This window comes from Athalia rosae, chromosome 5, assembly GCF_917208135.1.
Source record: "Athalia rosae chromosome 5, iyAthRosa1.1, whole genome shotgun sequence".
Lineage (NCBI taxonomy): Eukaryota > Metazoa > Arthropoda > Insecta > Hymenoptera > Athaliidae > Athalia > Athalia rosae.
In genome coordinates, this window is record NC_064030.1 from 15,283,297 (window position 1) to 15,307,959 (window position 24,663).

Here is a 24,663-nt window from a genome sequence, read left to right on the forward strand (position 1 = left end):
CAGGTAGATTGTAATCGCGAGCGGCTTTTTCGTTCCACAGCGTCCTACAATCGTAGACATTTGGCTTGAATTGTTCGCTTTTATTTCTGTCTCTAATCGTTCCCAACATTATCCAATTTCATTTTTATACAAACGCACGTACGGCGATCCTGTGATCCATGCAGGTCGCGCGTGTGGTAAAAATCCTGGAAATTTTTTCCAATCATTTATTAGGAGTGGAGATCCGGATCAAACTAGCTCCAAAAAGTTTTCCCTACAATTTCCGGACGTCTTTGCACTGCGTAGCTCTGAGATTTCAAATAAATTCAAAAGCCAATCAAGCGATTGTAGGACTGGGCAATAAGCCCCCTCGTGTCTCGTGTTTACGTGGGGCATGAGATTCGGGGGGATGCTGCGCCTGAAGAGAATCGTCGACCACCATGCCACCAATTCTTTTTGCTTCTATGTTTTCCTTTCCTTTCCATTTTTCAGATGATTTTGTGTCTGATTCTTTAATCAGAACACACTCGTTGATCCTCGCGCGGTACATATTTCAGAACTAGGCCTGCTAGCGAGGTTCTCTCTGTAAAGAGAACTCTCGCGCGGATAGTACTAGTTTATGATTTATGTCTTTTTCGGTCTTTGTATAGTTCGGTGATACTGATTTTTTCGCAAAGAACTCGAGAAGAGGAATAGCGGTATCAGGTAAGTATACTACTTATATGTTTCAATCTCTGCTTTGAATAATTTTTGTATGAAGTCAAGACTAAAATTATTTTTTTTTTTCCATTTTCAGGTATACTCATCGGTAATCTGACTGTTTCGCTTTGCTGTTCGTCTTTGCCCCGTGGGCAAAGCGGTTTTCATTTGATAAAACAGCCATTTTTGTTGTATCGTGAACTCCAGTTGCAGTTTCCCTTTGTCGGTGAACTGTAGTCTGCCGTAGTTCACCGTTTTCCGCTCGTTCGAGTGCCGCTCCTCCGAACGAGCTCTCTTTCTAGTACCTCAATTCTCTCGGCAGAGATCAGCGATTCTCAATCTCACAATCAATCGAGTCAGCCAGCCAGTAAGGTGCTGCACTCTGACGTTGTGAAAAACGTCCCATTTTTCAAACTTGTCACCAAAAACACGTGACAGCGGTTCAATCTGTTGATTCGTCGTTCAACAACAGGAATTTGCATCGGGCACATTCTCTGTAGGAGCAAGCCGATAGTTGCCCTGCATAATTTCTACTATTTTTATCGCTCGGTTTTATCTTCGCGTTTTATGTGTGTGTGATCAGTGTCGATGGTGTCTTGAGAAGATAAATCACTGTAAGTACAAATTAGGAGTCAAGTGTATTAATGACTGAGCAAGTACGGTTGAAAATTGTACTGAAAATATGTTTGTGTAGAATGATTCTAGACTTTCCTACGCAATGTATCGGACTCATCGATGGATCTTCTGAGAATCTCAAGATACTTGAACCAGATCCTGATTGCATCGCCGCTAGATTGGTAATAACCGATCCAGTTATGAAAAACAAGATTGTCAGTCTGGCCAGCAAATCCTCAGAACACCGCCTATATTCCATGGCGTTGAACACATGTCTGTATTCATTTATTTCCAGTAATACTTTCCCACAAATATCTACCACTCATTTGAATTTTAAAATTCTTTCAGGCGACCGGGCAGATCAGTCAGATTATCCATCGGCTAGAAATTCACACAGAAATATGTGCATTCCTAAACACGAAGAGTTTGATATGGATCAAAAACACGCTGTTTATGGTATGATCTCTCTGGTTATGTTAATCCAAACTAATCTGTTCTTTTGAAGCTTTTATCCAATCTCGTCTGACTCTGGTATATCAAAAGATTAGAGAATTTGTTTCGTCTGATTCTCAAAATGAAAGATAAGTCGTTAATAAATTTTGTTAGTGATTTGGCGCACCGTGCACTTTCCAGCTATCTAAATGTTTGGGTTATAAGAGATAGCCGATTATTTTGCTGCTATTAATTTTGCTTGCAGTGATAATTTTTATTACTGTCACGGGTCAGTATTTGCAAAAAGTCTCAGTAGTGAATGTAGTTTTTGGATGAAGAATTTCTGTTCAGGGTCTTTCCAGCCCAGATGTGATAGATAAGTGTAGGAACTTTTGCGTGTCTGTCTGCAGAGGACCTGTCCCAGTGCAAAAACAAGCCCTGAAACTCCTACCTATTGAGCCAGTTGTACAGTAAATGTAGATAATTAATCCTTTTCTGGAGCAATGCCCACGAGATATTGCGTGAGAAATATTTCTAGCCGGATAGTAATTTTTCTTCATTTTACATGACACTATTTCAATGGTGATTCCACCTACAAAAAAGTTTCAATATTTTTACAATTATCGGTCGTTGCGGAACTACAGTGCAAATAGATAATTTCCAAAAATACCCTTGGCCTGAGTAGAGCAGTAGTTTTTTTCGTTTTTGAGCCATTAGTTGTAACACGTGTAGTATTCAATAGTGTATCGATCGAACAGCTAAGTGATCGTTGAATATAGAGCATGATGTCTACTCTAATTGAGTAAGTGGCCTCGAAAATTAATTGACAGAGCTCCTCTGCATCCCAGTGTCTGTAGCCCAACTAAAGATTCGTAGGTAGTAGAAGTTTAAAATTCATCATAGGCCAAAGAAGTTTGAGGTGTACAACTATGCTCTAGATCGCTACACCGGATACATTAATTTTATTCCCTTGTCGTGCAATTGCTTTAAACATATTCTGTTTTAATGTACGCTTAACAAGATCTAGACCGTTGCTGGTTTACGATACATTGAAAATTCTGTTCAGACTAGATAAAATGTCACTCCATTTCTGTTGCCCAGCATCTCGAATCAACACCTTTGAACAATATATTTTGATTTTCTAATGGTTATTAGCCACTTGACAATCTGCTTTCAAATGAAAACTCGAAGTTTTGTTTTCCTGATTAGTGTGAATTTTAAATAAAAGTTCGAAAGTTTGATACGAAAATTTTCCTCGCGTTCGTGCTAGAAGAAAATAAAATTAGGGGTGTCTTGTATCGCACGAGGTGTGAATTTGTTCGTTAAAAAAATATGTAGGTAATCGTCTGGTTTAGAAATTCAACTCCCATATTCGTGTATCATGTTTTATTCAACAGAATGAACTATAAGTAACGTAGGGGGAAACATAGAAGACTTATTGAGCGATTTAAGTGTCCTTAGTAACTAGTGCTGGTCTAGTATTCGCAGATCCGGTGATGCGTGAAGACGGGTAGGCAGTCTAATAAACGGCGAATTACATAACATGTAACCTCGAGTTTTGTTTATTATTTTTTATTTCGTAAAAATTAATACTTCAAGACATCAACGATATCAAAAAGCACGCTAATAAGTTTTTCAATTCGTTACTTATAGATTTTACTTGCAATTACAACAACGCGTTGATGGCATATATGCCGAAAATCAATCCCACGCATTTCAAAATTTGGCGCAGTTTGGGCGAAAAAATAATTCATTTTTTTTGTGTTCCAATAAAGTAACTGGAAATCGGAAATTCTTCATCTTCCTGGTTTCGCGAGCTTATACTTGCCTACCCTATTTTAGTGGGGAAATTTGTATTCAAAGAATACACATTTGCACTCAAAGAATTTGGACCTATGCTTTTTTGGGAACATAAATTTGCGCGATGTTTGATCAATTTGACTTGTTCGTCGAGCACGTGCTCATCAATTATCGATGGTTGTTTGTCATATTTTTTTTGATGCCAATTTCCCTTGCCTTTGATGTATTTTACTACACAAGAAATTGGATCGTATTCAAACTTTGTAGTGCTCCGAAATTGCACGAAAAAAAAATAAGGGATGTTCAGAGGCAGGTGAGAATTCCGAATCTTTGTTCATTTTCACTCACAATGATGAAGTCAACAACGAAACAAATTCTCTCAAAATAAAATGCAAAATTATATCGCAGACCGAGATTGAAAAGCGTTTACTAATTAGGATTCCATAATTTCAATGCCTTGCAATCTCTGTATGTCAGGTTAAAGAATGGCAAGAAAGTGGATCAGGCCGCCAGATGTGTACAGCGCGACCAGGATGGCAGACAATGAGCTTCAAGCAAGCACCGTACAAGTCTTCCATGTACAAAATTAACATCCACTTAGTAGATGTTCTGGAAGTCAACGTTGAAGAGCGTGTAAATGGCAATTATTATTATACCAGTCAAGTACTACTATTTTCTCTCTTTTCATTTCAACTCATAATCTTGTGGTTGATTTTCACTTCTAGTACGTAAGAGTCGAGCCTGCGGCGACAATGGGCCAGTTAACAGCAACTTTAGTCCCTCTTGGATGGACTTTGCCTGTCTTACCGGAAATGGATGATTTGACCGTTGGTAGGTGTTTGAAAGCGATCAAAAAATTAGTCTAGAGTCCTTTTATATTTTATTCATCCTTCAGGTGGCCTTGTGATGGGAACAGGGATAGAGACTAGTTCGCACAAGTTTGGATTGTTTCAACATATTTGTCTCGCCTATGAGATCGTTCTTTCTGATGGGTCCATAGTAACATGCTCCAAGGAAAGCGACCCTGACCTTTTTTATTCCATTCCGTGGTCCTATGGTACCCTGGGATTTCTTTTATCAGTTAAAATACAAATTATACCAGCTCTCAAGTATGTTAAACTGGAATATGAGCCTGTAACATCCCTAAAAGAAGCATGCGAAGTATTTCAAAGACAAACATTCCAAAAGGACGACAATCAGTTTGTCGAAGGCCTTATGTTTTCCAAAGAACAAGGGGTTATCATGACAGGTGAGACGACGCAGTTGTGCATGCTTTTAAAACTACTCTGCCAACGAAACATTCAATTCTTCGGTTCATAGGTAATATGACTTCTACAGCAGAGGAACACCTGGTTAATCGTATCGGCCGCTGGTACAAGCCCTGGTTTTTCAAACATGTTCAGACTAAATTTAACGGCGAACCAAGAACGGAATACATTCCTTTACGAGATTATTATCATCGTCATACGAGGTCCTACTTCTGGGAAGTGCAGGATATTATTTCGTTTGGTAACCATCCGTTATTTAGGCTGTTACTTGGATGGATGATGCCACCAAAAGTTTCACTTCTAAAACTGACACAAATACCTGCAATTAAAAAGCAATACGAACAGAAACATGTCATCCAAGATTTGTTGGTCCCTATTGAACATCTCAGAGACAGTATTCTCAAGTTCGACAAAGCTGTACAGGCAAGTCATTTTTCAAATTTATCTGTTCTATTGTTATCACTCTGCCACTTACGACTAATTGGTAACAGAATCTTTGACGCAGGTCTACCCGCTATGGTTGTGTCCGTTCAAACTCAAACCAGAACCAGGATTGGTGAATTCAAGAACCACGAAGGAGGAAATGTACGTTGATGTAGGAGTTTATGGTGTGCCAAAAGTTGCAAATTTTAAGCCAGTGGAGACAACGAGAGACATAGAAGAATTTGTTCGCAAAGTGAAAGGGTATCAGATGCTCTATGCTGATACTTATACGACAAGAACAGAATTTCGTAAAATGTTTAATCACAGTCTGTATGATGAAGTAAGAACGAGGCTGCGATGCAAAGAGGCCTTTCCAGAGATCTATGACAAAGTTAAAAAAAACTATAAGGCAGTAGCCAGTGAGCTTTGAGAGCTAGTTTGTTCGCAGAGAATAGATAATGATTAAATTTAGCTAGATATACACCAATTTTTGTTCTTTCCGAATAAATTAACAAACAAAATTTTATCAACAAGATGTGATTGAAAATATAACTGTTCTTCGTACACACCGCAAAATGTGTCACAATATTTACGGCTTTGTATTTGAATTTTTTTCCCCTTGAGAGAAGAAGCCTGTTCACTCTGTAGCCAAAGTACACAGGTGATAATCTTCCAGAAAGCCTTTTTTTTGTTTATCTCTCCTCTACATTCTCAATTCGACAACAGTCTCTAGAATAATAGGTTCGGAGAAGGATCTATTTTTCAAGAATGTTCTAAATCACTAGAAATATGAAGACTTCCGTATATTTTGTAAGTCTTTCTGCATCGTATTTAATAGTCGTCCTATTTCCATTGCGGTATTTTCTATCGATCCTTTCTCTATCGTCGATAATTACTTCTTTCTAGTTATTTGCGTGTGCAACTATTGGTTTAACATTCGCTAGAGAAGAAACCACAGCGTTGCCGGTGTCAGAGTATTTAGAAAAAAAGCTCAGAGAAATTAAAGTTGATATTGCAAAATCTCGCAGTCAAGATGCAGTGACAGGTGAGCCCTGAAGAATTATCAGAGGTGATTCGGCGCTAGAATGTTCCTCACAAACTACTCTCAATTTGAATTATCTACAGCTGCTGCTCAAAGCTACGATGTCCAGTGGGAACCATTATGGAACCGATACGTTGACTCAGATAATCCGTTGGCTCTTAGTCTTCTCAATGAAACATTTGTTCTTGCTGATAAACGGGTACTTCGTGTCGAACTACAGAAGTCGGCGAAATTGCGGTTGCGTGAAGTAGCCTTGTTAAAGGATGAGAAGGCTACTAAGTTTGTCAGGGTAGGTCTTTGTCACGGTCTTTTGTGTTTTCATACTAGACTCCAATCCCATTCTACGTTTTTTCACGTTTTCTAATGCTAGAATATAGCTTGGAACGGACTTCTCTTTCTTCTTATCTGCCAAGAAAATGAGTATTGCAGTCTTTACGTTGGCCCAAACGTGAACGAATTGCATCATAGGCAGTTTGTTGGTCGTAAAAATATTCTCACTGATGCCAGATTCTTCACCCAAGAAAATCAGATGTATTTAATCGTAGCTTTTAATAGCGGCGAGTTTACGGTGCCGTCTGTGTAAGGTTCTTCACTTTTTTACTCTTCGAGATGTGCAGAAAGTCGTTAATTTGTAAATTGATCGATCGATTTTTCACCAGGATTTATCGTTGGACCGGAACTTACATGGATGTTATCTTAGAGATCCCTACAACAGGAGCTGTATCCGTTACAACTTTCAATTACAAACAGTCAACCATTATTATCGTTGCTCAAAATGTTGAACAACAACCAAAAATCGGCTCACAGGTATTCAAATTTAAAAGTGGAATGGTTGAAAAGACACAATTTCTGGCTACCGATGGCCCCATATTCGTCCATCACTACGAATATGAAGAGAAGATATTTCTGTTAGTCGTCAACGAAGTTAGTGCGAGCGCAGTTTTTTGGTGGGATGGTCAGTGATTCTATTCTCACTATTTATTCAAAGTATTCTTGATTATTGAAGAAACTATTATTTTATCATAGGCAAAGAGTTTCTTAATTGGATGGAATTACCAGAGTTAAAATCACCGACAAAAGTAGACATTATTAATATGGACCCCGATACTTTTTTGCTTGTCTCTGAACAGGTATGACAATAAATAGTATTCAGCTGACTGAAAGAATACCTTGATCAAATAGAAATATTTTTTTTTTTTTTTTTATGTAGAACACTTTGTCAGTGTACAGAATTCAAAATCTCGCTTACACCAGACTCAAGTTGTTGGAAATGAAAAATGGTTACGTAATAAAGGATTTTAATGCTCGCGTGGAAGGAAATTCAATCTATCTTTTATTAGTTAGAAAATCTGGTGATGATTTGTCTCTCATAGAGTCTATGGAATTGGGAATCACGAGATTTAATCAGGGTAAGTTTTTCAAGGTCGTTAATCTGGACCAGTCTTTCCAACTGAATACATTTTAACCCTCTGCAGGGGGATCGATCACAGAAACCGACAGTACTTTGCAATATTTAATGCAGCTTGATCAGTTGCTACGAGAACGTATGCCAGCCATTGAAAAGGCATATGAATCCTGGCCATCTCTCCATCCATTCTCGGAAGATGTAATCGTATCTTCTCCTTTAAAATTAGATGAAGTTGTTATAAATTCTGGATCGATTTCTGATTTGATCATCTCAAGTTCATCGGAGGTCTTCACTCCTACAGAACTTGCCAGTGGCTTAGAGCAATTGAATGCTGAGGCAGATTCCCTTATTTTGCAATCGAAGAATCTTTTACTTGTCAATGAAACTGCGAAACTGGTAGGGAAAGTCATTGTAGAAGGAGATGCATACTTTGACGAAATGCACGTTGACTCTTTGACGGTAAAAACTTTGAACGGACAAAAAGTTGACCTTGATGATGTCCTGTCTTACACAAAGGATCAAGACTTTGACGAACCTCTAAGAGGCAGTGAAGTAACGATAGAAAATTTAGAGATAGAGTCTCATTGCGGAATCCCATTTCGAAGTAAGTTCGAGAATAATAATGATTGGTTAGTGTTTTGAGGCTGAATTGTAGGATAAGCAATATTTTTAATCGACAGATTGGCAGAAGGTCGATGACACCGATCAAACCGTGCTAGACATATTTACAGGCGATGTCAAAATCTTGAATGACACAATTCTTGTTCAATCAAATCTATCAGTGGGTAATCTTGGCCTTTCAAGGCTGAATAATATACATCTATATACTTTTCTGAATGATTTGTTCATCATTGGTAGGAACCAAGAGATTAAAGGTCAGTTTTTAGTACAGAGATAAAAGAGATGTGCTTACTTTTACGGGGACTTATTTGATTCTCCTTTCCAGGGAACATTATTTTCAAACGAGGCCTTACAACTAATCACTTGAAAGTTGATACTTTGAATAGTATAAGCGCCGATCATCTCTTGACCAGAACCACCGACCAAATATTAGGAAACATGACGATCAAAAGTTTGGATGTCGAAGATCTTTTCGTAACAGCAATTAACAACGTTCCAATTAATGATGCTGCTAGAATATCCAGGGAAAATGTCATCTCAGGTATTCATTCGTCGAGAATCTATATCTAGATCAGCTTTTTCATTCAAAACTTTCTAGGACAAGTTACCTTCCGGAAGTTCTTAGTAACTGAGGAGTTCGACTGCGAAGGTGTTAGTCAGATTATCGACCTCAGACCTTTACAAATTTACAAGAACGTTCAGATAGATGGAAATGTGGTGATAAGGGACTTGAAATTGAATCCTGGCAGTTCTTTGTATCTAAATGGCGTTCAAGTTGACGTTGATTTGTTGTTCAAAAACTACTGGTCCAAGAATTTGGATCAGAGGATTAATAAAGATGTCACTCTGGCTGGAGGAATAACTATAGATGATCTCCATGTGAAGTATTTAAATGGTTTAGAAGAAGATGACATTTTGTACACAACTGCGACAGAGATACCAGAAAAATTCGGGCCCCTGTATTTTAAAAGATTTGAAAACCAAGGTGCGATAATCGCCGAAAATGGAAAACTAATCGAATCTATCGAGACACACGGGACTTTCTTTATCAATCACAAGGTCCGGATTAAAGATCTTAGAGTGCGAAATTTGAACGCCCAAAGTTATAATAGAATTCCCATTCAGGATATAGTCAATGAAAATATCAACTTCATTCGCTTACCTGGAACTACCAGATATGAAACTCTTGTAGTATCGAAAGATATCGTTGTAGGCAAGCTTAATGCTGAATATTTGAATGATCATAATCTGATTGATTTCTTTGAAAAAGCACTCTACTTGGACAATAACTATGTGCTTGATTATCTGGAGCTAGATCGCCTCGAAACAGATAATTTCGAAGTTCAGGAACTGAATAATTTGAGAATGGTCGACTTTTATAGAATGCTGATGTACAAGGATATTACTGCAATAAAAAACGTGACCGTTGAAGGAGATCTTCTGGTTACCGGAAACCTGAACGTCGAGATCATAAATGATTTAAGATCGGCTGATTACATGGAAAGATTATCCAGCGATGATATACGTTTGAAAGACCGATTTGAGCTCGAAAATTTGGAAATATTTGGAGATCTAAACGTCAGTCATCTGAATGATATCAAGATAGAAGAGCTTGTTGCTAATACGTTGTCCAGAACGAAGCCCCAGATAATCACCGGATCTTATTCTTTCCAAAATATTGATACAGAGTTTTTGATATCCGAAAAAATTAACGACCACAACGTCGACGATTTGCAACTCATCAGCGATCCGTTGATCATAAATGGGAACATCGAATTTTCGAATCTTGTCGTTCGTGGAGATATTGTTACCGGATACGTCAACGACCTTGACATCTCTGAGGTACCAGCCGTCATGTTTATTCGCTAATTCGAATAATTCAGAGATTATTTCAACAAAGTAACGTAATTTTTCAGACCTTTGACAACGCTCTGCACATTCCTTTTACCGAAATTGAAAATCTTATAATAAACGGGAGTTTATCTTGGCAGAATTCGTCAAAAGATCCAAAATCACTTTCTTACATTTTTGAAAAAGCGGTGACGAAAAACACCAACCAAACTATCGATGCGGAAGTTACGTTCGAAAGTGATGTATGCGCCTTCAGATTAACGTCCCCGCAGGATATCGATGGTATAAATATTACTGAGATTGTATCCGACGCTGTGATCCCGCGCGGACAGCCGCTGCTAATTGAGGGACCCAAATATTTTAGCAAGGGTTTAACTGCTAAATATTTAACCGTATCTGGAGATATCGGCATTGATTACGTTGGTAACTGGAGTATATTGTACCTGAACAATACGATAGTCAGAAAGTTTGAATCCCAAGTTATATCCGAGGCTACCGTATTTTGCAATAACGTTACTATTGAGAAATTGGAAGTGGCTGGTAAAGTACACGGCCTGGAAACCCAAGGGATTTGCACTGCCGGGGGTGATTTACCGAACAACGTGAAATTTTTGAACATCGAAGTTCAGGATGACCTCTCTACGAATAAAATTGACGACGTTGAGTTCAAAGAATTTATTAATAATCGAGTTACGCGCGATGGAAACCACGAAATTTATGGCGATGTTATATTCACTCAGCCAGTCGTCACTGGTGAGTACGTAGAAACATTTTGCAATTTTTTATAACACTCGCTTTACTTTTGATTTATTGTTCAGAAAATGCGGTTCTGTCTTCTATAAATGGTACCGAGTTCTCCGATATCGTGCTAAACGAAGCTGAAGAGATTCAAGTAATATCGAGCGAGAAAACATTCCAAAATGACCTCATTATACATGGGAATATTACCGTCGATACGATCAATGAAATGAGTATTACCGAAGAATATGAAAATGGTGTTTTTAACAACGAAGATATCCACATTCGTGGAAACATTGTGAGTGAACTGAGATTATTTTTACACCAATCTCTACGTTCCCAGATCGGAAGTAACACCGTCTGAACTATCTGCTCACAGGTGTTCTCAGCAGATTTTGAAATCTCGTCAAATATTTCTGTGTCCGAATCAATAAATGGCGTTAATTTGACACAAATATCGAATGACGTGTCTCTGGAAGCAAGATCCATATTGGCGAACTTGGAAAGCAGTCAATTTTCGATCGACAGGAAGATAGACAGCTCTATAAACGCTAGTAGATTTCTGCCAGATGTTTTCTACTATTTTGATGAACAACCGGAGCTAGTGATCCGCGCCCCCAACATTCAGAAGGTCCAAAGCCTCACCGTCGAATCCATGGTCAAATTAAATCTCTATGGTGCGAAGAAAGGTCGACATTGTGGCCTACCAGATTTCTGTTCCTGCCCCGATCAGTATGTCGCAGAGCTTCTGGACCATGAGTGCAAAATATGGAAGATCGATGGTTCACGAATGATCTATAACTTCCACGACCCAAATGGAAAATTTGGCGTGAACGTTGTCAGTAATACAACATCCAGCAGCTTATCATGTACTCAGGATGATCCGGTGTCAGAATTCACCAGCATATCTTGGATCACTGCGGGGAAACTTTCGACTGGACATTTGTCGGGGCAGATAAAAAACGATTCCACAAGGATATACGGATATCTAAGCGATGCTGCAACCTTCAAAATTGCCAGTAACACCCCTTTTAATGCACATAATTTTCCGATTAGTCAGCAGCAATTTTTTATACACATGTTTTTTTTTTTTGTCGGCTGCAGATAAAATCTACGTGATTTTGGCCATTTACTACGATGCGCGGCTGAGAACTCACGAAACCTATTCTTTGGTTTATGAGATAGACCTGGATAGTAACAAATTGAAATTAGCGCAGACCATTTCGACCAATGGAGCCGTTGCTTTGAACATTTTTAGTACCGTATCACACGGGCTCTATCTTCTAATTGCTTGCGAACGCAATCCGGTGAACTCCCAACTGCATCATTTTGATATGCTGAATTCCAAGGTAAAAATTGAGCCGATTAATCACCCCCGGAAATTAGAGTTGAAACTTTTCTCATTTTAGTTCGAGCTATTGAGAACTTTCCAAACCGGGGGAAGCCGAAACGCTAAGAGTTTGATACAAGAAGAAGAGATGTTCGTACTCTTAGACGATCCAGTAGCGAATTCAGTTAATATATTTTCTTACACCCACGAGTTTGACAACTTTCATTTTTATCAAAGCCTGTACCATGATTCACCGGTGAACAATATTGAAGTATTCTATTCGGGAGGTGAGTGCACGACGACCCCCGAAACTTCCGACTCATTCGCTCGTTATTTTAATTCTATCCATCCTTTTTTTTAACAGAACCTGGGTATAGCGATGCCTTTGTGATTGTGACTACCGAAGAAGCACAGTTCTTTGTATATGAATACATGTTCTTTGGGGTAGGAAAAATACATTCCAGCAATGAACGTTTAATCCAATTGAACGCGTAATCTCTTTATTTATTTATTTATTTTTTTTATCTTTCTAGGGTTTTCAATTGCGCGTACAGCAATGGCTCGATGGCGTTCGAACTATGGTGCCATTTCGCTATGCTAACCGTCAATACATTTTTGCTGGTACCGTTACAAACAGCACAATTTACAGAATCGTTCAACAGGGCCCACAATATTCGTACCCCTAATTGTCGATCATATTTCATGCATGCTGATATGATTGTGGTAATCGTTGGGATAGAGGAAGTCATAGGAAATTATACACTTGTTACTTAAATTATGAATAATTTAAATATTTATTGTTATTTATACTATATGTTGTTCTTTAATTAATATATTTGCTACCGTTGAATGCTATTATACGTGCTTTCTAAATTCACGAAATATGCGTGCGTTGGAACGTTTCAAATCATGGAAGGATATTTCGCGGGTTTCCGTTGATCGTTGTCACAGTTCACGTGGTTGATGACTTTAACAAAATTATTTTATACGTGGTTCAGATTCTACCTTCGAGATGGCTGATCAGTGAGCACTGGTTGAAGGCACTGATAAAGATTAGTAGTTAAAGGCCGGTTATTCGATCTTTTTGGTTATAAAAAAGAGCGAAGAGACACGTAAAATTTTTCATATTAAATCCTCTGCCAAATTTTTTCAACAACGCTATACACTTTACAACGTACAGGTTTGTTTTTTAGCATTGTCTAATCCAAAAATTTATCATTTAATTTTGCTAATTATCAATCATACAGGGATTGAACCCGCCATACATAATATATTCAAATATTTTCACTTTTCATGGAGAATGACAAGAATTTAGTTTTTCAGTGATGACGATAGAACCTTGCCGTTAACTTACTGTAACCAATGACCTAGTAATGAGTTCTGCTCAAGATTTCCTTCACATTTATCATTCAGCAATCACACACCGGTGCACATTTGATCGATCATTAGTGTTGTGTTTTCAGAAATCATTGGCTCTATTTTAATATGGCTATCAAAGGCCTGATCGCATCGGTAGTTCAACTATTGACTCAGCAGTTGGAAGATGGCGATTTATCCGCCGATTCCAGAGAGAGTCTGGAGGTTGCAATTCAATGTTTAGAGAGTGCGTACAACGTTCAAGCCTCCGATGCTCAACCTAATGTTGATTTATTAGAACTTTACAAAAGTGCCGTTGATAATGTAAAACCGGACTTTGGACCACCTGCTTCACCTGAGGCAAAAGCAGAAGCGGAAAGACTGAAAAATGAAGGAAACTCCCTCATGAAAGCTGAAAAACATCATGAGGCACTAGCCAACTACACAAAGTGTGCATCCTTTGTATCTAATTCAGCAGAATGTATCACCATGCAGACATTTAATGGCTGTAATTTTCTAGGGCCATCGAATTGGATGGACGTAACGCTGTTTACTATTGTAACAGGGCGGCAGTTCATAGTAAAATAGGAAATCATGCTCAAGCGATAAAAGACTGCAACACAGCATTGGCGATTGACCCTTCATATAGCAAAGCATACGGGCGTTTAGGACTCGCTTATTCAAGTCTAGAAAAGCATAAAGAAGCGAAACAAAGCTACCAAAAAGCTTTAGAAATGGAACCAGGAAATGAAAGTTATAAAATAAACCTGCAATTATCAGAAGAGAAACTTGCTCAGCAAGGTGTTGGGTACATGGTTCTTGGCAATAATCCAGCTGGTTCGAGCGGTGTTTCTCCCAACATGGACTTGAGCTCACTCCTCAGCAATCCGGCGCTTAGAAATATGGCACGATTGATGCTCTCAGATCCGGGAATGCAAAACATGATGAGTGACTTGATGAGCGGAAATGTAGAACAAGGAGGGCGCATGGAAGCCTTAATCGAAGCGTAAGAACTATTCCAACGTTACTCCAATTGTTCATACGTTGTCCTGACCAATTCATTTTTTCTTCAAGGGGTCAACAATTGGCGCAACAAATGCAAAGTGCGAACCCTGAGCTGATAGATTCTCTAAGACGTCAGATGGGTGGTAATCCAAATGATCCGGAACCTCCTCGAGAAAATTAAGAGTTTTTACAACACTGTCCTCCAAGAAGAAAGAACCTCTGTTCGGTTGTTTAAATCGTTAGTACGTCAGCAAAAATCAGTTGACCAACTTGATCACTCTTTGAACCTTATAAAACAGCAATCGAAACTCAATATTTGGAATTTCCGAAGTCGTGATTGACTAGAACTTTTGTTTTCCTTTAGAAATTTCATGCAAGAAAAACCAAAAGCTGTCTCTGTTCCGGCAAATAATATCCAGGGACACAAACGGTTACCGCTCACTTATTGGTTTATCGAATTATTTCATCGGCCGTATAGAAGCAGATGCTTCGATGCTTGTAGCAAAGTATCCAGTATTTCCAATTTAATCCCATGCGAAATTTTAGTGCCTGTCTGTTCGATTCCGCAGCAATTCCATAAGATAAAATAGATGGCTAGCAGCATATATACGTTACACAAAAATAACAGTTATCGATATAGAGAGAGATAGGGATAATGATAATGATAATAGTAATGGTAATAACGACTTGCTAATTTGATATGAAGTGTGCATATTATAGGCAATAATGAATTATAATAAATACTTTAAGTTGTGAGATGGAAATTGCGTGCGTTACAATTTTGATTTCACTTGCTGCTCTGCAGTGAATGAATAACTTTTACATATCAACCATGTTTCAGAGGTGATCTTCTGGACATGAAGGATGCAATGATTTAATCAATGGGCATACCGGAATTGTAAAGATTGGTAGCATAGCGTTGTATCCAATGAAGGAAAAGGCGTAGATATATAGCTGAAACATTCAACGCCATGACCTATCCAGTAAATTCTTACTTACAATTAGTTTGTTTGGAATAATAATAAATCAAGCAAAGTTCGTTGATTCCGGTGTGTCATAGGATGACGTCACTCGATTACAGTGTATGTACATGACAGTGAACGGCCGGCCGGACGTATTTTGTATGAAATACATGCACATACAATACACTCAGACGATAGTTACCGACTGATTGTGAGGTCATCCCCGGTAATATACAATCGTATGTGCATGATAAAATAGTAGATGAATCTCACATGCTCCACGCATGTATTCTATGCGGATTATGAATTTTCAAAAGCGATGCTACAACAATGAGAAATAATCCTGAAAGACATGGATTGATAACGAACAACGGCATTATCGAACCCGTTCGCTCAATGAATGACGTTCGAATCCGTTTAAATTTTCAAATAATTGCCGTTCATTCGTTTTCTGTGCTTTCTCTCCCCCATAAAAAGAAATGCGAGAGATTGTGGCGGTGTCTGGTGGAATTCTCTCAAAGTAAGTTGAGATTTTTGCCCAGGCGTTCTCGGGCTCTTTTCCTATCAACACAAATTTCCTGGCGCTGCGATTGACCCGCGACTCTGACGTCAGGGTAACAGAAAATTTTCATTGGTTCTGTGGGACCGACAACTCTCCCCACCATTCGACCCCCACCCCTTAAACGCCACGGGCAGAATCGAGGTGTGGCCATCAAGGGGGCGGCAGCCATTTTCTTGACTATCTGTCGCATAAGATTTCAGGTAAATACGCAATTACATATAAAATAAAGGATTATTTAGGGTTGTGCGAGGTTGCTACGCGTGACGTGTCGGTTTTGTGTTCAACTAGAAATGTTTTTATTACACCGTTGACAGTTTGTCGCCTACCTAACCGAGGGCTAGTTTTACCCAAGCGTTTGTTTTTCTTTTCTCATATACATACTCGAAACGCATAGTTAGTATACCTGTATCTCATATACGTATACACACAGTGAAAAAACACACGTAAGTCTATATATATATTTATCCGAATAAGTTGAGAGAAAAAATAAGACATGTACTGGGACATGTAGTCAGAAAGAGATAGACGGAAAGAGCCAAAGGACAGACCTATCTGAAGAGACAGTACCAGTCAGTCAGTCAGATTAATAGTTGTTACACCACAGCGCAACCGAGTGAGGGTTAGTCATCATCGTCATCATCATCATAGTTGCCGTTGAAACGCGACACAGAAATAATCGGAATATCGATATACGTTCAACAAAAGGGTAAAAATAAGAATACTCGATTCGAACAATTCTGAGCAATAATCAAAGATCCTATCATATTCTCCCAACGCGAATACCAGTGGTTTGTGTTTCTTCTCTCGCTATTTATCGGAGGCTGAGGGCAGGGGTAGTTTCCTCTCTTTATCTTCGCATATTCTTCGTGCCTGCTGCCTGTCTCTGCCTTTTGCCTCACGCCTGCTTGTTCACCGCTGCTGATTGTGGGTATGTAAAACCCCAAGTAGTGTGCTACCTTTTGGAGTTTTCTTGTGTTGTCTCTGTGCGTCTAGACTTACTAGACAAACCTTATTGTGCTAGAAGGAGTCAGCGAATAAACCAGGTACGCGGATAAAGGCGGTTGATAATTTCGCTGAATCCACACCTCAGTCAAGCCGAGTGAAAATAATTTTCTAATCATTCTGAGTGTTCTGTGCTTTCGAAAAAACGGGAATATTTGGCTACAGTCATCCAAGATTCAGACACCGCCGCCGCCGTCGCCGCCTTGTTGAAGCGTTGATCTCTCCGTAATTACAACACCTTTTCTTTTTCCTTTTTTACTCATTTATTTATTCTATATTCACTTATCTCTGGGATTTTTTAGCATTCCTAAATTCGAGTGAATTAGAGTACAAGGTAACGCGTATATCGTGAAATTAATGGTCGTGTATGTGACGCTCCCACCGTTAATTTTTTGACAACATTTATTGAGGAATTTTCTCCTTGCGTCCTAATGAAATATCATGCATTTCCGGTTACTCATCTCGAAGATCGTTAAGCTACTCCTGTAATTGATATTTGAGATTCTGAGAAATCACTTTTTCAACTTGGAACCACTGCCCACAATTTTTTACACACACTCCTAGCTCGTTTTGACGTAATGGTCTTCTTTCTCTGTCCAATTATTTCCAGAATAATTTTCACCTGTTGGTAGGTCACTTGATATTGCTACCTGTCGTTGACTCGCTTGACGACCCCACCCTTATTCTCTACTATTTGCCAAAAATATTCTCAGAACTTATCGCACCTTCGATATTTGCCTGCGCCGAGCTTCTCGTTGTTTCACCACTGTGCCACTGGCCGTAAACCTTGCGACTGTTGATGGAACTTTGAAAGCCAAGTCATTTCTGTTGTTATCGTTAAATTGTGTAGAGAAAGAGAGAGCGGCTTGTACAGTACGATACGAATGACTTTGCTTACTTATGTATTGTTTTGTCTTGTGCAGTTCCGCATGTAAAGTTTGTGCAAGTTTCTTTTACCGGTCAACCTGGGCAAAGCTTAAGAAAGGAGGGAGAAAAAGGAGGAAAAGGAGGAGGTGATGATATTTTGTTTACAGTAATTCGTAGCGGTCAATAATCTGGAAATATAAAAAAGTACCTTGCACAAAAGCTCGTAGTTGTCGTCCATATTACTTTTAAGTTATGTCGTTGGAGTGTTTAAATTTCATCGATACCTTTCGTCGTCCTCCAATCCTATGTGAACCCAAGAGTTGCTCCATTCTGTAACATTGGTCTTATACTCCCAATTGGTTGGTTCGACACTTCTTTCAGTATTATCATTAAGATCTTCAAGTACATTTTTCAGTTGCTACAAAGTGAGCATATGCCATTATAAATAATGCTCCTATACTTGATTTAGGGAGAGTTTGCTCCTCTCAAGTATTTAATTTCCTTGGAATTGGTTCTCTTCATTTCTTCACACATCATGTCATTGCTAATAATTCAGGTGTAATATCAATGACTAAGTTTTTAACCAACCTACCTGCCTTTCCTACCTATCTACCCATATACCCACCGATAAAAAAGTAATATATAACAATCTAAACAAGTCTGAAGATCAATTTTCGATTCTTCCGATGTGTGGTAGTAATTGCGCTGGTCTCCTAAGCTCGCTATCCGTTCTAACATATAAAATGTCCACTTAAAACAGAGACGCTGAAAGAAAGACTTAAAACATGGGATGCATTGTGGGCCGGAGACTCGGCCCTGACGATACTGGGTACCCTGGATCAGGTACGGCCCAGTACATTTCCTTTAAATGCTTTAGCCCTCGTACGTCAGAGATTTTCAATTATATGTCATCTCATGTTACAGTTTGATACATTTATAGCTAACTTATTCAATACTGTAATTACTATAGTTAGTAGCACATGGTGAAAATGTAATATGTTCACCCCACATAGCCCTACAATATCGCTAGGATTTGATATGAAGTACGTCGTAGATTGAACCGCAAAAATATTCACACCGATATAGATCGGGTCCTAATCAAGTAGAATCTGAATTTGATTTTAATTGTGCTTTATCCATTACTACACTACACTTTTACCTCCGCTGAGTTGTGTCAGAGCTAGACAATTGTAAAAAAAAAGAGATCCAGAAATTTGAGGTAATCTCTCTTTGGCAGGTGACTTATTCCGATTCTTCTATCGTTTACCTTTGTCATACGAGGGTTACATGATATCCTATACACATCGAAAAGCTTTCCTCGTAATAACGATCTTCCTATATTATTTCTCTCCTTTGTTTACAGTCAATGTTGCTTTAGTCACTGCTTATTATAACGCTGTGCACCCACTGTCTCTAACTTTATTCTGAGAAAAATGCAACAGTTCGACAGACATTTGTTATTTACAGACTTAGATTCTTGATATTCATCCTCCCAGCATATAAAGGCTTTGATGTTTCATCCAATTTTTCTGGCGGTACATTTCTTTTGTAAATATTATCGGCCTAACAGCTAATCCTTATCACAAAACCAGCGTTCCCCATCATATTTACCATTTCATGAGTAGATATAATGTTAGGTGAAGTTATTTTTCTTTCTCTTTAATAGGATGGGCTTGCTTGCGATCAACAAATATGCGTGCATTAATTTTTGATTTTGAATTTCATAATCTCACTATATCCACCTGCAGATCTTGTAACTTGAACATGATATATCAGGTCATTAGGCTTTTATCTAATTCTATCAGAAATATGTCGGACTCCAATGAGAGTACTTGGGTTCTTGAAAAGTAATTGCTATCATCCACTAGTCGCGTATGCTCTCACCTGATACCAAGCGCTGAATTTATGTACAGATAAATTCTGGAAATAATTTTTATCTGTGTTTCTGAGAATCTGAGTCAGAGTCATCGCCATTCACTTCGGTGAATGACACAATTGTTCGACTCAACAATTTAAGAATCAACATATTTTCCTCCATCATTTTAATAACTTTACAATTTACAGATGTGCATAGTTGTGTCTGACACAAGAATTTTAACAAACATGTGATCAGCATTGTTTTTTCTGTCCATTTTTCCACATTTTATTACTTATGTTTCTTCCATCTCTCCAAATACGTAGGACGGAATTCTCTTTGTTCTCATTCACTTACTGTATGATTGTACAAGCATCTATATTTATTACTTGTATGTAAATAATTCTTTTTACGACACGCTTTGAGTTAGGACAGAAATTTTAAAACTTGTTCAAAGACCCTGAAATACATCATGATACGCACAACCTGCTTCCTAGAGAGTGACGAGCTTAGTGCTTGTTTAAATATATATTTCATAGTAGCGAAATAACATTCATGAATTAGTTCGCTAACTAGATACTCACAAGTATCATGCGATAGATTATTGAATTTCACATTCGGCACAAGGTGTATTTGACACTTTTAAATAACGCAGGGAATAAATGCACAAAAAACAGTATATGTCATTAGAACTGCTTTTTGTGGAAAAACATACCTATTTCCAGGTGAAGAAAAAAAATCCTCAGGTGACGCCAACGGGGCTCATTCGTTGTTTATATTGTCACAGGATTCATGGCGGCCATAAGGAAGAAACTAGTGATCGTGGGAGACGGTGCCTGTGGTAAAACTTGTCTCCTGATCGTATTTAGCAAAGATCAATTCCCCGAGGTCTACGTACCTACTGTATTCGAAAATTATGTCGCTGATATAGAAGTCGATAGCAAACAGGTAAATGTAATGGTGAAGAAGTCTCCAAGTTTAGGTTGCAGTCTGCTCGTTAACGACTTGTCAATCTTTATCCAGGTTGAACTAGCCCTTTGGGACACGGCTGGTCAGGAGGACTACGACAGGCTGCGTCCATTGTCTTATCCGGACACAGACGTTATTCTGATGTGTTTCTCCATTGATAGTCCCGATTCCTTGGAGAACATTCCTGAAAAATGGACACCGGAGGTAAAACACTTTTGCCCAAACGTGCCAATAATATTGGTCGGTAACAAAAAGGATCTTCGCAATGATCCTGGTACAATCAAAGAACTTGGAAAAATGAAGCAAGAGCCAGTTAAACCTGAAGAAGGTCGTGCGATGGCTGAAAAAATTAGCGCTTTTGCTTACCTAGAATGTTCTGCAAAAAGTAAGGAAGGAGTGCGAGAAGTTTTCGAAACGGCGACTAGAGCTGCGTTGCAGGTAGGTTTAATCACTCGTAGTTTTCATATCAGAATTAAAGAGACAAGGAGAGGAAAGAATATTTCAGAAACTCATGATTCTTCTGTCCTTCTCATCAGGTTAAGAAGAAGAAGAAGGGAAGGTGTAGGCTTCTTTAAGAAGTAATCCTGGCTGGGTCTAATTTTCTGAAGGAAGTATGGCGTTACTAACGAAGTTTCGTCTATGCTCATCTTACGTAATCGGCCCTCGTAAAAACAAACCCATAACATAATAATATCTTACCTTTAATTAATTATTTTACATAACAAACATAGGACAACGTCTAACGCGCTACCTGCCCGTTCTACGACACAAGAATCCCGAAGAAGTAAAAGAGGAAAAAAAAACATTAAAAGTACATGAAAACGAGTAACCAACAAACAAAATAAATAAATAAAAAAGAAAGAAAAAGAGACGTGCAAAATTTACTACTACCAGAGTATACAGAGAATGAATAATATGAAGTGAGAAAGAGCAAAAGCAAGAGAGCTAGAGAACGTGCACTCTGGAAAGAAAGATAATTTTGAAAAAAAAAAACCTACAAAAAACACAAAAAAATATATATACATATATATAAAAATCACAAAAATCGTTTGAAGGAATACGAACAAACGAAGCATTGGAGATTAAACAACCGTAACACAATGAACAACAATAGATACACACAGATAACAGAACACTTCGTAACAAATGTAAGAAAAAAAAAAAATAATGTATTCTTCAAAGTTAACGAATTGTGCTTCACGTTCGAGCGATTAAAAATTATCATAAAATGAATTTTTAATTACTTTACATAATTATTATGTTTATTACAACACTATAATAATAATAATAATTCTTATCGCTATTACTTTTTAATCTAATTATTAATATTATTATTCTTAAATCTTAATTATTGATTATTGATTATTATTATTATTATTATTATTACAATCATCATTACGCGTTCTCTACATTTATTTTTTATTCGTATGGAGTCATTATCCTTGTATACATATAAATATCCTTTTTGAGCATTAAGGTACGATATGCGATCAGAATTTATCCGGGAAAAAAGAAACAGCCATAAAAATTCTAGGGGTGGGCGTTAAAATTTGGAGGGTGACGAGATTTTTCGTTACCATTACACTTACGATCACATTTATTATTTACGAAAAGAGTTTTAGTGAAAGCGGAATAAAAATGAATAAAAAATCTTTTGAAAAATAGATTTTAAAATTCAACTTGTTACGCGATCGTTGCCTCACGTACACATACATATATATCTTTACATGAATATATATTTTTCTTTTCTTTTCGATTCGCCATCTGCTGAATTTGGTAGAGGGAGTCTAAAAAAAAGAGAAAAAAAATCAAAATTTGTCTGTACAGGTATATATGAATACTGTAATATGAATACCGCAACTACACTTTGCGTACAATTTGCGTGGCGATTATTATTCGGTTGTTTTTAATAAAAATAAAATAAAAATAAATAAAAATACAAATAAACAAATAAACGAAAGATTTGTATCATTATTATAATACATGCATAGATAGGTAGGTATAGATTATACCGAACGTGAAGGTCTTTTCACCATGCTTGAGAATGATCACCTTTTTTTTTTCTTTTTATCGTTTCGTTTTGTTCGTTTGCTTTCGATCGAAGCTTTTTTTTATTTCGAAAGGGACTAAACATTACAACTATACCATACGTTGTTAACAGAATTATTTTGAAATAAATTCTACGATCATTGAATTTTTTCACTATTATTAATCAGTTTCTGTTCACATGGAATTCTCTTGTTTTCTCACGTATACGAACGGGATTTAAATATTTCAATTCAATATCCAAATTCAATTTTATGGATATTGAAAAAAAAAAACGTAGATATACACGTGTCATCGGCTTAAAAAAATGCAAGAGTCAGACTGCAGGCTTTAATATAATTGAAGCACAAGTTGGGAATCTGCAAATATTCTTATTCCAATCTTGAAGATCTTCTTTGGAAAAGTCAAACAAAAATCATATTGAGAAAAAAAAAAAGATTTGTCTATAATCAGAAAATATCTACGAAAATGGGTGTAAATAATATCCCCGCGCTTTAGATGCGCGGCGCTTTTCTATCTCCTATACTATTAATACTACATTATACATAAAAATACATACATACCTATATATATTATGCATTGGTACCTATACAATACATACACACATTACAAAATACATACTATATTTGACACAGATTTTATATCGCGAAAACGGAACAGGAACTAATACACCTGTTGCGGCTATTATTATTATTATTATTATTATTATTATTATTATTATTATTATTATTATTATTACTATTATTAAAGTTATTATTATTATTACTACTACCTGAAATAAAGTGAAAATGTTCAGTATTTTTTCAACCGTTAGCCAAATTTATCGCATAAAATGATAGATCGTAGTAACGAGTGGTATTCAATGATTAATTGAATCTAATTGAAGCGATAAAAAATTGAAGAAAGAAAAAAGAAAAATGAGCAAGTAAAATTTTGGAAGAAAAAAATTAGGAAACGGAAGAAAAAGTATTGTTGAGAATAAGGGGGATATGAAGTGTAAGTTTTGGATAGCGTGTTTGAAATAACACGTCGATTGAATTCTGATAATTCGTTGATTATTCTTCTTCTTCTTCTTCAATTAATTTTTTTTTTTGTTGAAAAATTTGTTTTGGAGTGATTAGATAAAAAAAAGAAAGCAAGAAAGAATTAAATAGAAAAGAAAAATAATAAATACGTGGATTGAAGAAAATATAATTGTATATTTGAAGAAGAAAAAGAAAAGAGAAAAAAAAAGCAACAGGAAACCAATAACATCTTGTAATATTACATAATATTTATCTAAACATCTCTGCCTTTTACATATTATACTATACTATATTAAAAAGTTAAGGAAAAAAAAATTATTAGTGAAAGAAAACAAGATGAACAGAAAAAACAAGATGAAAGAAAGCGATACAAAAATTAAAATATGAGGTGGTGATGATTATTATTGAGGTAAAACTCTGAGTGGAATATAAATAATTGTTGTGTCAATAGCTGGTATGTAACGTATATAAGCAGCACGTAGAATTGTCTACATAACTGTGAATTTTGCTACCACGTAACTGTTGCCTATATGAAATTATACCTACTATAGCTACGATGTAAACTGATATACCAACTATTTTGAAACGTCGTCTTATATCTGCCTATAAAGTATGACAAAATTCTTGAAAAAATTATCTTTCTGATTACACTGTATGTTTTTTATAAAAAAAAGTGAAAGAAGAAAGAAAATATCCTTCGATTTAGTTAGATGCCATAAACAGCTTTATAGATACTTGCGATTATAATTTTCAATAGTCAATCATTTTTGATCGAATGTAGTTCGATTTTTTTGTAGAACGCCGGAAT

General features: G+C 37.1%; 4 protein-coding genes across 15 annotated transcripts; all 4 read left to right on the forward strand.

Moving 5' to 3' along the window:
* Nucleotides 1–1,547: 1,547 nt before the first annotated feature.
* On the forward strand, nt 1,548–5,804 carry LOC105683985 (delta(24)-sterol reductase-like). Of its 5 annotated transcripts, XM_048655862.1 has the most exons (7): nt 1,548–1,566; nt 1,642–1,749; nt 4,003–4,158; nt 4,251–4,356; nt 4,421–4,774; nt 4,846–5,216; nt 5,299–5,804. In XM_048655862.1, exons 2-7 carry the CDS (start codon nt 1,747–1,749, stop codon nt 5,644–5,646), a joined length of 1,338 nt encoding a protein of 445 aa, XP_048511819.1. In that variant the 5' UTR covers nt 1,548–1,566; nt 1,642–1,746; the 3' UTR covers nt 5,647–5,804. The 5 variants fall into 5 exon arrangements, with proteins under 5 accessions (XP_048511819.1, XP_048511818.1, XP_012252433.2 ...); XM_048655861.1 differs by lacking the exons at nt 1,548–1,566; nt 1,642–1,749 and adding an exon at nt 2,214–2,246; XM_012397010.3 differs by lacking the exons at nt 1,548–1,566; nt 1,642–1,749 and adding an exon at nt 3,076–3,838.
* Nucleotides 5,805–5,940: 136 nt separating this feature from the next.
* On the forward strand, nt 5,941–13,091 carry LOC105684051. Its single transcript, XM_012397149.2, has 18 exons — nt 5,941–6,026; nt 6,123–6,261; nt 6,342–6,547; nt 6,629–6,837; nt 6,918–7,213; nt 7,285–7,388; nt 7,469–7,667; nt 7,734–8,270; nt 8,347–8,541; nt 8,613–8,828; nt 8,886–10,129; nt 10,204–10,891; nt 10,957–11,174; nt 11,256–11,895; nt 11,981–12,225; nt 12,286–12,493; nt 12,571–12,650; nt 12,740–13,091. The coding sequence occupies exons 1-18, from the start codon at nt 6,006–6,008 to the stop codon at nt 12,890–12,892; spliced, it is 5,598 nt and encodes a 1,865-aa protein (XP_012252572.2). The 5' UTR covers nt 5,941–6,005; the 3' UTR covers nt 12,893–13,091.
* A 144-nt stretch (nt 13,092–13,235) lies between these two features.
* On the forward strand, nt 13,236–18,110 carry LOC105683984 (small glutamine-rich tetratricopeptide repeat-containing protein alpha-like). Of its 2 annotated transcripts, none has more exons than XM_048655863.1 (5): nt 13,236–13,386; nt 13,670–14,011; nt 14,083–14,568; nt 14,637–16,291; nt 18,017–18,110. In XM_048655863.1, exons 2-4 carry the CDS (start codon nt 13,692–13,694, stop codon nt 14,746–14,748), a joined length of 918 nt encoding a protein of 305 aa, XP_048511820.1. In that variant the 5' UTR covers nt 13,236–13,386; nt 13,670–13,691; the 3' UTR covers nt 14,749–16,291; nt 18,017–18,110. The 2 variants fall into 2 exon arrangements, with proteins under 2 accessions (XP_048511820.1, XP_048511822.1); XM_048655865.1 differs by lacking the exon at nt 18,017–18,110 and having other exon boundaries at nt 14,637–14,805; nt 14,932–15,331.
* On the forward strand, nt 16,155–24,503 carry LOC105684017 (ras-like GTP-binding protein Rho1). 7 transcript variants are annotated; one of them, XM_012397082.3, is made up of 6 exons: nt 16,240–16,291; nt 18,017–18,106; nt 18,721–18,803; nt 20,603–20,763; nt 20,839–21,222; nt 21,321–24,503. In XM_012397082.3, exons 3-6 carry the CDS (start codon nt 18,746–18,748, stop codon nt 21,357–21,359), a joined length of 642 nt encoding a protein of 213 aa, XP_012252505.1. In that variant the 5' UTR covers nt 16,240–16,291; nt 18,017–18,106; nt 18,721–18,745; the 3' UTR covers nt 21,360–24,503. The 7 variants fall into 7 exon arrangements, with proteins under 7 accessions (XP_012252510.1, XP_012252513.1, XP_012252507.1 ...); XM_012397084.3 differs by lacking the exon at nt 18,017–18,106 and having other exon boundaries at nt 16,235–16,291; XM_012397088.3 differs by lacking the exon at nt 18,721–18,803 and having other exon boundaries at nt 16,246–16,291.
* The last annotated feature ends 160 nt before the right edge of the window (nt 24,504–24,663 follow it).

Bases quoted from the DNA above. Each gene is read 5' to 3' on its own strand.
- LOC105683985 (XM_012397010.3), top strand. From the start codon at position 3,650: ATGTTTGATCAATTTGACTTGTTCGTCGAGCACGTGCTCATCAATTAT. The intron at 3,839-4,002 runs GTGAGAATTCCG...TCTGTATGTCAG, and splicing joins TAAGGGATGTTCAGAGGCAG to GTTAAAGAATGGCAAGAAAG. The intron at 4,159-4,250 runs GTAAATGGCAAT...TTTCACTTCTAG, and splicing joins AAGTCAACGTTGAAGAGCGT to TACGTAAGAGTCGAGCCTGC.
- LOC105684051 (XM_012397149.2), top strand. From the start codon at position 6,006: ATGAAGACTTCCGTATATTTT. The intron at 8,542-8,612 runs GTCAGTTTTTAG...TCTCCTTTCCAG, and splicing joins TAGGAACCAAGAGATTAAAG to GGAACATTATTTTCAAACGA. The intron at 10,130-10,203 runs GTACCAGCCGTC...GTAATTTTTCAG, and splicing joins ACGACCTTGACATCTCTGAG to ACCTTTGACAACGCTCTGCA.
- LOC105683984 (XM_048655863.1), top strand. From the start codon at position 13,692: ATGGCTATCAAAGGCCTGATCGCATCGGTAGTTCAACTATTGACTCAG. The intron at 14,012-14,082 runs GTGTGCATCCTT...GTAATTTTCTAG, and splicing joins GCACTAGCCAACTACACAAA to GGCCATCGAATTGGATGGAC. The intron at 14,569-14,636 runs GTAAGAACTATT...TTTTTCTTCAAG, and splicing joins ATGGAAGCCTTAATCGAAGC to GGGTCAACAATTGGCGCAAC.
- LOC105684017 (XM_012397084.3), top strand. From the start codon at position 18,746: ATGGGATGCATTGTGGGCCGGAGACTCGGCCCTGACGATACTGGGTAC. The intron at 18,804-20,602 runs GTACGGCCCAGT...ATATTGTCACAG, and splicing joins TACTGGGTACCCTGGATCAG to GATTCATGGCGGCCATAAGG. The intron at 20,764-20,838 runs GTAAATGTAATG...ATCTTTATCCAG, and splicing joins TAGAAGTCGATAGCAAACAG to GTTGAACTAGCCCTTTGGGA.